This window comes from Macrobrachium nipponense, chromosome 3 (genome assembly GCF_015104395.2).
Source record: "Macrobrachium nipponense isolate FS-2020 chromosome 3, ASM1510439v2, whole genome shotgun sequence".
NCBI lineage: Eukaryota > Metazoa > Arthropoda > Malacostraca > Decapoda > Palaemonidae > Macrobrachium > Macrobrachium nipponense.
In genome coordinates, this window is record NC_087202.1 from 70,553,554 (window position 1) to 70,567,880 (window position 14,327).

Below are 14,327 nucleotides of genomic sequence, written 5' to 3' on the forward strand. Positions count from 1 at the left end.
GTAGATCTGGAAGAGAAAGAAAACTGTAATTTTATAAATTCATCTATAATTTCAATTAATGAAATGCAGAATCCGGCAGCCGTAAAATTAAAAAACAAACATTGAGCCGAAGTTTCCTTGGGGCAATCGAGTTTTCTGTACAGCGTATAATCAAGGCCACCGATAATGATCTCTCTTTTGATGGTCTCGGTATAATGCTGAATGAGCCGAGGCCCATGAAACTTTAACCACGGCCCGGCAGTGGCCTGTCCTATATCGTTACTAGAAGCATGATTGTGGCTAACTTGAACCTTAAATAACAACTACTGAGGCTAGAGGGTTGCAATGTGGTATATTTGAAAATTGAAGGGTGGATGATCAACATACCAATTTGCAGCCCTCTAACCTCAGTAGTTTTTAAGGTCAGAGGGTGAACAGAAAAAGTGTGGACGGAAAGACAAATCGCCATCTCATTAGTTTTTTTTTACAGAAAACTAAGACGGTAAGCGAACGTGGTAGGTTTTATCCTTGACGGATGTAACGGACCGAGATAATTGCCTTTGATTCAGTCCTGTTGAGGAGAAAGGCAAAAGCTGAAAGATTCCGAACCAGGAAGCCATGCTTTAAAAAAAAAAAAAAAAAAAAAAACAAGTCCAACATTAAGCTTTAATAACTGGGGTAAAGACACGGACTTATGTCATCTAAACAATACACACTTTTATTTAAAAACAAGTACCCACATAACTAGGCAATTTATTAAAGACTAGTTTGAAGGAATCTGAACAAACATAACATTAGTCAGACGCAAGGGAAAGGCACAACAAGACGATTTCCGAAGTCCAGCTTACTCGGGATGTGTGCTAGGGTTTCCCAACTCGCATAAGTTGTAAACATTATATTTCTAACTTTTAATGTAAATTAAAACGTGGTAAAATCTATGGTCAAATAGATCATTGTTTCACCAACGGAAATAAAAATAAATATGCTATATTCTGTACTGTTTAACATGCACATTATTTAATTTGTTTTTTACATTTTCAATCTAATAAATAAATAAAAAATATCCTATCCTAAAATTCCTGTATTTTTAACTCAACGCGAAACACCTTTTCCAAACCATGTTAGTCTCTTCCATAGACGTTTCCTACCCCTCTTCCCATATAAGAACAAAAACAACAACACAGCAAAGTAGTTAGTAGGCTTATTCCCCAACAAAAGCATATATTCAGATACGCTTATAATATCTGCGCTAACTTTATTGAGATCAGTTCACAAAATCTTAATAGACAAAGAGGACACACTACGAGACTGAATGTAATTAAAGGATGATAGTAAATTGGTGAATGCCTATCAACAAAAGCATGGCCATGGGTAAGGTTAGACCAGAGAAGGTCATTGGTAAAGTGAAAAAAGTGTTAGAAAATAGACCCCTTATGAACACCACTAGAGACAGGAAATGGAACAGATGTGCTACGAACATCATAAACTATGCGGTCAGACAGAATTCGAAAAATAAGCTTATAAGAGAAAGGAGTAAAATAATAAGCAGGAAGTTTAGTTAACAGAACATTATGCCTACTACTAAATATCTAGAATATGAAGACCGACGAAAATTTTTCTCAGATATCCCACGGAAGTATCCAAATATGAGTGAGTTAGGGAAGTTCGCAAGTAAATGATGCACCACGGTAGTGACTTGAAGAACTGAGATGGAACTACGACGTTTAATTACTTGGCAGCTGAGTAAATTTTCAATTAATCAACATTCGCAAAAGTTTGGGCACGGGGACGCAGCTGCAATGAATAGTGGAGTTAAGTGTCCAAGCAATAACTTGGATCAATGCAAGTGTTAGAGGAGAATTGCACTACGGACTTGATGATTAGATGAAAAAATATGGCAAAGTCAATGAACATGCGCACACACTCCTTGAGAAATCTTGGAAAATATGCGGTCAGATACCTTACCAATCTTTACATACGTGAGAACCAAAGAGAATATTGGCGAGGGTATAGCAGGATAATCAAAATCTTAGGAATATTTGAGAGACAGGAGTTAGCTGCAACATTAGAGTAAAAATACGAGTAAAGTAAGACCTGCAAAACTATATGAGAGCTCTACTGGAAAAAGGCCACATTTTCTTTTCGGTTACAGATTTCCTGTTAATACGAGAAAGCTTTACCTTAGCAGTACAAAGGTACAGCCGGATGAGTTAGGAGCAAGATTAATGAAACTAAGACCTGGCAACACTAGGAAACAGTTTGCAAATTGTTTGCAAAAACATTTTACCGTATATTTGTTTCCCATCCAGAATGGAAAACATTTAGTGTTCCTGTGTGTATACAACGTATATGTATGTATGTGTGTATGTATGTATATATGTATGTATGTATATATATATGTATATATATATACACACATGTATAATGTATATATGTGAGTATATATGTGTATATGTATGTGTATATACAAATACATATATTTAAATACATATATACACTTATACATGCGTACTTATATATAAATACATATACATGTACATAGACATATACACACCAGTATGTGCATCTACATATCCATATTTACAAATGTACATTTGCATACTATTTACATATGTAGATGTGCACATGTATATATTTAAATGTACACATGCACCTATGTGTACATATATATACATACACATGTATATGTATACATGTGCATATGTGTGACACTCCTTTTTCTAAAAACTTCCTCACCCATCTTTTTTTTTTTTTCTTTCTCTTATAAATCCCTCATCGGGTGCATTAAAATGCCAAGGAAAATACAGAGGCTGCTGCGCCGACAAGCATCCTGACGACAACTGAGGTCTGGACAGGAAACATTGTTTGCAAACAGTTTGCAAACTTTGTTTCATAGTGTGGACAGGCCTTAATTAACAAGAGTTCAAAGAAGAGAAAGTCATGACTAAGTTTACAGAACTGAAAGGACCTTATGATGCCACACCTATCATCAGGAAAAAGAGTAGAAGCTACTACATACATTAAATAATTATATATATATATATATATATATATATATATATATATGATATATATATATATATGTATGTATATATATATATATATATATATATTATATAAATATATATATGTATATATGTATGTGTATATATAGTATATATATAGTATATATATCTATATATATATATATATATAATATATATATATATATATATATATATTATATATATAGTCATGACAGTTTACAGAACTGGAAGGCCAGCCACCCCATTTTGATGCACAACCCATCACCAGGGACAAAGGAGCAAGAAGCTAAAATACACTTAAATAACTATATATATATATAAATATATATATATATATATATATCTATATACATTATATATATATAATAACTTTATAATTATATATCATATATATATATATTATACATTTATATATATATATATATACATATATATAATATATAGAATAATAATATATAAAATCAGCCAGCCATTTCCAATGAAAGGAAATGTGTCCATAGATGAAAAAACTCAACGGTATCTATCACAATCACATTTTTAGTGCTGTATCGGAGATGTCCCTTTAAAGCAGAAAACTCGCACAAATATTTATCAACACTCTGACATTCACTTTTATCTTGCCCCGAGCCAAGAGCTTCCTGGATCTTAAGGACCTCTTCTTTCCTATACCTTTCCTCCATCGATCCAACACTTTCTAGATCTCTCTCTCCTCCTCTTTCCTAACACTTCCGTATTACACGCCCTTTTCACCAGCTTCTCGTTCTTCGTTCTCTTCACTTCTTTTAAGCATTTCCTTTCACTTAACCTAACGTTTTTGCCACTTCAGTGTTTCTACATTTCCCACCTAGTCAATTCTTCTCCCACCATAATATACTACATGAGATGTTGCTCTTAACAGCTTCAAAGTTTTTTTTTATTCATTTGCATTTAACATTCTCATTCCACTTACATAGAGAGTTATCTTAACAATCTCTTCATATAGCCCAACCTTGGTTTTCACATAAACTTCGAGGCTCTTCTAAATTTTTTGTACGTACGCTACTATCCCTCTTGATTAACTTCAACTGCAATTCCCCTCTTCTGTGATCCTACCACCATCTGCTAAATTTACGAGGGCACACCTGTAGCTAATAGGGGCTTCCATCTTTCACCACACATATCAATAACTTAGTCTTACTCAATCATATTTGGCCCCAATTCTCTCCTATCAAAAACAATTTTGAACTCACTAATTTCTGAAGTTTAGTTACGTTAGATTAGGTTAGGTTGGATTGGGTTGTTATCTTCACGAAAACCAAATCAGTACTACAATCAGTGCTGGTCCGCTGGTATAGTGGTTGGTTTCGTGGAATGCCACTCAGATGTCGCGGGTTCGCGTCTCCCCCGGTCGATGAAAAATCACTGCCTCTTCATCATGATCAGTTACTACTTCAGTGGGGTCTGCGGTGGGAGGTTGAAACCAACATTCTTTGGAAGCTTGAACTTCAAGTTAATGGCCCCTGTGTGCTTGTTCCACGTGAATAAGTTTCATTTACTGGGATAGTAACAACAATATATCAATAATTTACTGGGATGGTAACAATAAAATATCAATTGCAAATATCAACCATTTCGCACTACAACCACAGATAATTTTCTTTCCAACAACTCTGAATTTACATTTAATTTCATTCCTCTCAATCGTCGTGTTACTGCGTCACTGTCCATAAATATATATAATGATTGATTGATTGATTATGAAATTTAGGTCTTGAATATTAAACAGCAAGTAATTCATAAGAACCTTTTGTCTAACTAAGTCTGATACCAAACATTTCTACTTTGTGCAAATTCCAACAAAAGCTTCATTTTATTCATAAAAACGTTTCTAGCTCCCTCCTTCACACGCAAACACACATACACACACACACACACACACACACACACACACACATATATATATATATATATATATATATATATATATATATATAAATATATATATATATATATATATATATATATATATATATATATATATATATATATATATATATATATATATGCATAAAATCACTTATTCCGCTATTTCCCTTGGGTGCGGGGCTCCATAGTGTGATACTTCATAGACACAAAGTGGTAAAATTTGACGGGCGAAATAATTTCGTAAGCTGCACGCCATAAAGTACAAAATATTGGAGGACGTCTTGCAAATCGATCTCCCATAGCATTTTTATTTTTTTTAGGAACAGACAAATACTGTTTCTCCCTATCTCCTGCGGACATGTCAGTGAAGATAGTGGTTTCTAAAACGTTCTGACGCCGTCAGTGTAACAAGATCTTTCAACCCTGTTAATTGAAATGATTGAAGTTGCTTGATTAAATACCAAAGTGTAGCGCGGAATATAATTCCGGGTAGGAATCACGGTTCCCTATTAACTAGAGCTATTCCAGGCCAATGTTGTTTGGCTAGTGCGGAAGTTAATGGTCTTTGCAATTCAGTGACCTGAGATTGACCGATCCATTACTGGTTTGTCAGAGAGAGAGAGAGAGAGAGAGAGAGAGAGAGAGAGAGAGAGAGAGAGGGGGGGGGGGTGCGTCTTGTCTGTGTCCATCAGTTTCTTGCAGTTCAGTTACCATCAGTAATGGACGTGTATCGTTTTGTACGCGTCTCAATGTCGCATTATGACGTCAACAATTTTTAAAAGTTTTAAGCGAAAAACTTACGTCTTAATTTCCTTTGCTTTACTTTGCTTTTAAAAAAAATTTTATTCCTCTTCATTTTCGAGCGAACCAGACGAGAATTGTTTCTCTTCAAAATTAACCATCGCATTTCGCATTTATTTTCTTCGACGTAACTCACCAATTTTCTTTATTTCAGTCTTTTCGCACACAAATGCTAATATCGAACTGTATCATAACAAGATGAAAAAGAAGCGGTTTTGCGTTGTCAAAAAATATTAAAAATTTCAATCTAACATCAAAAGATATTCAGGGAAATTCTCGACAATGTTACGAAATTATCAAGTTCCAAATTATCATTCTGAGCTGAAGCCGTGGCACTGTGTTTGTTCTCGGCTGGTAAGTCTTCAAAGGATCACAAGGCATCCGGAAATCTCCTCTCATTCACTTGTCAGGTGTCACTGGCAGCTTAATGCTATCATTATTTTGGATGTGGTTTTCGATAACTTTTTCACTTCACGACTTTTGGGAATAGACTGACCCAATTTCAATATTCGAGAGAAACTGAATCGATACTTTACATTAATTCCAAGCTAATATATATATAGATATATATATATATTATATATATAGATATATATATATATATATATATAAATATATATAAAATAAATACATGGATTAACAGCCTGAACGATACACCACAAACATGTATGCGTAAAAGATCTCAGTCGTAAATACGTCATATGTATATTAAAGAGAGAGAGAGAGAGCCGGGAGAAGAGAAGGAGAAGAGAGAGAGAGACGAGGGAGAGAAGAAGGAGAGATGAGAGAGAGAGAGAGAGAGAGAGAGAGAGGCTATTACTAAACTCGAAGCAGCGTGGGATGCGAGAGCATATTCCAGACACATGAAGCAACATCTGTTCTTTATTTCTTTTTCTTTCATCCATTGATTTTCATCGCTTTGAAGTTACTGTGATCCAACGCGAATGTCTTTGAATAAAACTTTTCTTATAACAACAAAAACTCCTTTGACATTTCTCTTATTCTCTCTCTCTTTTTTGAAGATCAAACACACCTTATTCGGTCCCAAGAACTTGCACTTTTTTTGAAGTGATTCTTGGCACTTAAGATTTTGAAAAGAAGCAGGACATACATTCCTTCCTTCACGGTGAATCAAAGTAAGCGTAGTGCAACAATATCTGATCAAATGTAGAACGCGTGCACTCACACACAAAAAAAAACTCGCGCACGCATACATACACACACAAACGCACATATAAAAGTATATATATATATATATATATATATATATATATATATATATATATATATATTATATACATATATATAATTATATTAGGAATCCAAAAAAAAAGAGTGGTTTAAATAACCTTTCGACCTGAAACTGGAACTAAGGATATAAGAATCTTAAAAAAAAAAAAGTTAAAAGAAGAAAGTAACATTGGTTACAACAAAGGACGAGTCCAGTGATTCCTTCGAACGTGCAGAATCCTTCGACACTGTAGTAGTGGTGCATTAACTTCTCCGTCGAATATTTTGCCAATGATCCCTTTTTTAGAGAATGAAAAGTATTATCCTACTTTTGAAATCTTTTCATCTCACTGACTGAAGCAATGGCATCATAACGCGCTAAGTATGCATTTCTGCCACAGACGACAAATAATTGCTTGCAAAAACTCAAAATCAAAACTAATACCATAAACTTGGTTAAACGATGCATATGCATTTTTAGGGTACTACAATCCTGATATGTGCTCATTCTGAAAGTTTCTTCTGATTACCCACAGAATACTCGCACTGATCACAAAGTGAATCATATTGAAGAACAGAGACTGTGAAATCTTACCGAACTCTAATGAACTAGAGTTTATGGAACTTAAACGACAACAAAACAGATGGGATACAAAAATCTGCAAGTGAAAACTGAACACTGATAAGAAAATGACCCTTTTCTCAAATGCAAGCAAGCCTCGACAAAGGATATTGGAAATTGTGATAAAGTAATAAAAAACCATTACAGACCAGACATCACAGAATAAGACACAAACTAATAGGAATGGGACAAACATCCGGTGTGGCTGACCTTTGAAATGATAAAAATTTATCTACAGGAAATAACTAAAGCTGAGAAAATTAGATTAAAACAAAAAAATATACAGAAGATACTATGAGAGAAAAAACTAGTTATACTCTCATATTTCTTTTACAGAGAACACAATATATAGTTTCAAACTCAAGAAACCGCAAAACTCCATATGACCGCCAGAGAGAGAGAGAGAGAGAGAGAGAGAGAGAGAGAGAGAGAGAGAGAGAGAGAGAGAGAGAGAGAGAACTGATTGGTCGAGATGGACTCCTGGGAAGGATCCTAAATAAGTGGATTTACCCTTATAGTGGCGGCTTCAATTGGATGGTGTCGCCCAGCCTGACTTGTCCTCCCCAAGGAGAATTTCACTTAGATCCTTAAAAGGATTTTAAGGGGTTCTTGCCGCTGGAGGACTAAGTGGTTTATGTCATCTACATACAGAAAAGGAAATCAACCTTTCATAGAGGGACTCTTAATTGACCAGTTATGACATAATGCTTCGAGAGAAATTGAGAGTTCCCTATTCCTACTCTGTACACTATATTTTTTGTTTAGCGTACTTGATGACTGTGCTTAATTCTATATTTAAAAGCCCATACCATTACTAGCCACAAACGTAAGCCCAAACACGCACAATATATATGTATATGTAAATTATTCATGTATGTCTGTTCAAAAATTCAATCTGTATAAAAGAGGAAACGATTGGTTGATTATTTGTACACCATGACTAAAACAACAGTCTCATACGCTCAATAAACTTGTCCATTTATCATTACACAAAATCGTCATGACTGAATAAAATAGTGAAATTCAGTAAACAATATCGGCAGTTACCCGACACCAAATAAAACCTCAAAAAGACGAATGAAAACGGAAGAAGAAGCAGATATGCAACGAAGTAAAAGAGAATAAACGCCACGTCTTGCCGTATGATTCACCCTGCCTCATCTTTATAAGTTCAAAAGGGCTTCAAAGGCCCCTATGATTAACCCTATTCACAACTGGAAATCATCATTAAGGTTAAGTGGGCCGTAATTAACAAAGTACGGAATAATCAGGCATTGCCTTCGACAACAAGTAATAAGATTTTTGTGTTAAATTGCAAAATGATTTGATGGTTTCAAAATGAATACTGCAATTAATTATGGTAATTTCAATTTTGTGCGACAAACTACTCCCCGGCGCGTAGAACACTGCACTACAAAACTGTCAAGGTGAGTCACAGCGATGAAAGGAGCCGTGATTTTTGTGGTGCGTGTCAACATGGCTGTCATTACAAGCCAACATTAATAACCTAACATTTACATCCTCAAGTGAACGTCAAGAGACAACATCACAGCGAATATCCAGTTAGATCTTAGAACGCCCGTCTTTTCACCTCCACTCTACTACAAACCGTCGTTATTACCTTGAAGCAATCTATTTCATAAGCCTTATGTATGTCTTCGTTAATTATTCTAGTCCAGTTGCCACAGTAACGAACATTACTGAAGGGATTGTTATTCTGTTTTATTTGCAGGAATGTTTTGGTTGTTTGTCAAAAGTGTCTTAATTTAACAGCTTTGTATCTTCAAGCTATCAACACACACGCGCGAGCGAGCGCGTGCAATAATAATAATAATAATAATAATAATAATAATAATAATAATAATAATAATAATAATTATTATTATTATTATTATTATTATTAGGAGCTCGGAAAAAGAAACAGCTAAGCTATGAAATGATATTCATGCCAACATCTTTAACAGACACACACACACACATACACACACACATATACACAAAACGCGGCTAATCTTTTCCAATGATTCAATCATATGACTAGAAAATATAATTCCATAATCTGATCACACCTGGAACAAAACTGAAAACCGTGTGATACTGAACTTCACAGAAGAAGATAGGGCTGTTAAAATTAACTACGTACCTATTACAACGTGGTGGGTGATAATTTGAGAATACCTGAACACTAAGGACGATCAGAGAACAGCTACTTAAACCATTCATAGTGACCTAATCGAACGGTGGTGCAAGATTTATAACAAGATCTGGAATAAGCAATTAAATGGAGCTCAAGTTTTTATCAATCTAAGAGGGAGTCAACTGATCGAAGAGCACCTCAAGGAATAATACTCAAAACGTGGAGGAATAAGGGACAAATTTCCTGAAGAGAGATAGATCTCCAAATTCTTTCAAACCCTCCCCAGTGTACCAGTTCAATGCTCTCTTGAAGAGATAGAGAATAGACGAGTCCCTAAAAAGTTCATTAACAATTTAAAACGACAACTAAAATTTTACATTAGTGACTCGAAGTTAAGGGAACACTCAATGAAAAACCAGGGAGGGTGAAAACAATCACAATTCAAACTGTGCTGGACCTCGCCTTCATTCTCACATTCCCTGATTCCAGCCAAGTCTCTACAATCGGGAGCTGGAATCGATGCACATAATGTAGCATCATCTGCATAAGCAATGAGCTCGTTTCATAGCCAAAACCAACCATTGTGCGTTCTTCATATCACGAGTAGTAAGCCAATCACACTTCCTTGATGGATATCAGAGATGACATTCCTGTTGTCATTACAGAGCTCTTAACCAACTTTTGATTGCAATATATTTGTTAAAAACTCAAGGATAATTCTAGGGAAAGATCGCACAACTCCCATTTGTCCGGGTTGGAAAACTATGGCCTCACACGTAATCGGTCGAAAGCAGCGCTAATAATAATAATAATAATAATAATAATAATAATAATAATAATAATAATATAATAATAATCAAGAACTGCTATAATCACTTTAATAGTCCAATTTAAAACAGTGTAATAGCGCTCTGGGTGGACCATTGGTTATTTCTATTTCTATTCATGTATGAAGTACATAACCTAATTTGCTTGTCTTTATTGCCATACTTCTTTCCACTTCCTTAAGCTTTTTTATTTATTTGTTTATTTATTTAAACAAATAAATAAAAGAAAACTAGGGCAAACTAAATACAAAACCTCTTCACATTAAACATAAACCAGCCTCTTCGGGACTTAGTTCAATTATACCCACGTTATAAGATCCGTTCTTGTTAGTTCGTCCAGTGTTGTGATATTATTCCCCCACCCCCCACACCCTCACCTCCCAACCCCCCAAAAAGAAAAAAAAAATCCTCATTCCTTCCGGGCTGAGGGCTCGAAATGTAAGCTGTGATCCACCGCCAACATTTTCTAGTTCACAAGAAGCGTAGTACCGCAATTTACTTCGGCAATCAAATATTTAAGACATTTTAAAAAGAAATAGATTTGACAAGTATGTCTGCTGAGTATCAGATAATTGCTGCAACGAAATCTGTCATCGTTCAATACCAGTCTTTTATCATTCACAGTAACTAAAGTTTCTTATATAGAAAAATCAGTTATCATGAAGGGTCCCTCCAGCTGGAATAATATGCCCAATCCCCTCATAAATCCCAAATTACGAGAAAATACATAATAGATAATTGTTAAAAATTACATTAGAAATAGATCTTAAATGGCAAAACGTTCCCTTGGATCTAAAATAAAGTGCTGGTGGGTTTGTCCTCAGAAGTCTGCATTTTGTATTAGGTGAAAAGTATGGAAAAGACGATAAAGGCGGTAATTTCCTTGTAAACAGAGAGCACTAACTATTTCTCCACAAAGATGACAAACTACAGTAATAATACTATTTTCTCCTATTCATTTTGCAACTTTCGCCTGTAATATGTTGTTATTCTTTTGGCCCTATTGAGTTCTCCCGTTTCATCATAAGATTGCGCCTGGCCCATATGAATGTTTGCACATTCTGAATACGATACACATATGTATACTCATTCACACAAAAATGAGTATATATATATATATATATATATATATATATGTATGTATGTAAAGCTAATATTAATTGGTATACTCACATGGTCCATCGGGTGGGGGCATGGTCGTCGGGGGTGTGGTTGTAGCTGGATCTGTTGATAAAGAAGAACAGAAACTGCTGATTACATACTGTATTTACTCACGAGAAGTAAGTAACAGTTATACTATGTACTTAGTAGCGCTAAAAATTCATGCTTATAAGAAAGAATGTCAATATTAGATAACTTTCATAATTAAGAGTTATATCTCTGGCAATGTATACTACGTAGGTTAATGAGAGTTATATCTCTGGCACTGTAATTACGTAATTACTTGCATTTAAAACACAGGTTGTAATATAGATTCTCATTTGTCCAGTTGCGAAAGGCAGTATAATGTACTTTATATCTTTAATACTTGCTCTCTCTCTAGTATCATGCATAGTGAAACAAATACGCAGCCCTAAACCACACTACATATATATATATATATATATATATATATATATATATATATATATATACTACACTGTCAGGACTGCGTAATATATACATACATACACACACACACACACACACACACACACATAAATATATATCATATATATATATATATATATATATATATATACATATATTATGTATCAAAGATTTACATTCATGTATGTACGTATGTATGCACAAAAAGTGGAAGTAAAGAAAAAGATCTATGATTCACTGAGGAAATCATAGATCTTTTTCTTTACTTCTACTCAACCGTATCCTATTCAAGTACATATATCATTAAAAGTTTCCACAACGAGAAAAGTCAGTGAAGCTTGCTCATTAAGAAAGCCTCTGATGGCTTAACGACAAATAAAAGTGACAGAGAGAGAGAGAGAGACAGAGAGAGAGAGAGAGAGAGAGAGAGAGAGAGAGAGAGAGAGAGAGAGAGAGAGAATAATTCGTCATTGTGTGCATACGAATGTGTATATACATGTACAGATATGCACAATTACCCACACGAATATATGTTGTACGTGTGTGTGTGTGTGTGTGTGCGCTTGCTTGCGCATACGTTTTTATAGAATGGCTCTTGGCTTGGATGCTTAAAAGCCATACCCCAAAAGGAAGGTAGTGCCGTCATTGCAACTCGTGTGGCGCACTGTAGACATTAATTACGGTTCTCTGCAGCGTGCCTTCGGCCCTAGCTGCAACTCCTTTCGTTCTCTTTACTGTATCTCCTTTCCAATTCGCTTTCTTCCATCTTACTTTCCACCCTCTCCTAACAATTGATTCACAGTGCAACTGCGAGGTTTTCCTCCTGTTACGCCTTTCTAACCTTTTACTGTCAAATTCCCTTTCAGTGCTGAATGACCTCATAGGTCCCAGTGCAATACTCAAAGATATATGTGAGAAAAAATTTTAAGAGAGATGACCTTTCAGCGTGCCACATAATTCAGACATTTACTAAGAAAAATGTTGTGGTTGATACGGAGTGATTTTTCTATCTAAGCCTACTCGGGAATATTTTCATAGAGTACCATATATTCATAGAATTCTGAAATACTGATAATACAAGTTAGAAAGTAATTTTTTTTTAAATAAAGTGCTTCAGTGGGTTTCCACGGGATCTGTCTTTCAGATCCTCAGGCGTTTATTACAAATATTCTGAATGTCAAAGAATAGTGAATCTGAATTCATCACCTTCAAATAACCTAAAACTCTCTGAAAGAAGAACAAAGATCAACATAGTTGCTGCGCATACAGTTACGTCTTACCCAAAAGAACATTTTTTTTTCTCTCTACCATAATGACTGCCTATGATAAAGGAAGCGAACATGAAAATAAGCCCCGACTGGAGGTTAATTACAAGGAACATCTGCGACGAGTAAAATAACCAGTATAATTTGCGAGCAGAGGGGGACCTTGGGAAGAATTCCCACTATAGTGAATGATTCATTAATCTGGACATCAAAAAATGCTCCATGACGTCAGTATATATCAAAAGGCATTTGATGAATATGCAAAAAACAAAAAAAAAAAGCTCAAAGTAAGACTAACCTCTACACAGAAAGTCAATCTCTTTTGAAGTACTGAAAGACTCAAAAAACAAAAACAAAAACAAAGAAATAATTAAATGCAGATATCGAAAAAATAAGAGAAAGGTATTAGCTAAACAAAAGAGGGCTTTCAAAACGAATAAAAATCACCAATATGGCAAAGTAATACAAAAGAACTTTAAGACTATTATTCGAATTACCAATAATCCCTGCACAGAAAGCTGGCACGAAATGTCAAAAGGCACAAAGCCCTTCCTTCATCTCAAAACTCTTTGATAACTGCGGTTTAAGGATGGAGCAAAGGTATTGGGGTGGTCACAGATTAATCAAATTATTAAAGCAAGGGTACTAGGGTGGCTATAGATCACTATAATTATTGACAATTTGACGTAAGCATCAAATTGTTTCTGCTCGTGTTTCTATTTTATCCCTGATAAAAGAAAGTAGTGCTATAGGGAATTCAATTCCTTCTTTGTCTGGACTAAGAGGAGAGAAGCGCGCAACATCAAAAGCTAAATACAGCATATAGTAGGTCCATTCAAGAAACTAAGAGATATAGTAGATGATTATTATTAATCAACATCTTCAATCAAAGTTTAGGAAATACCGAAGTCGATGTCTCCACGAACAGTTCTGCTCCCCTGCACC

At 34.9% G+C, this 14,327-nt stretch overlaps 1 protein-coding gene across 1 annotated transcript in view; it reads right to left on the reverse strand.

Moving 5' to 3' along the window:
• LOC135221802 (tyrosine-protein kinase receptor-like) overlaps positions 1-14,327 on the reverse strand; it is a 1,041,187-nt gene that overhangs the window by 310,303 nt on the left and 716,557 nt on the right. The window contains exon 12 of the mRNA XM_064259659.1: positions 11,701-11,751. Coding sequence (XP_064115729.1) covers positions 11,701-11,751 — 51 coding nt within the window. The remainder of the gene's footprint in view (positions 1-11,700; positions 11,752-14,327) is intronic.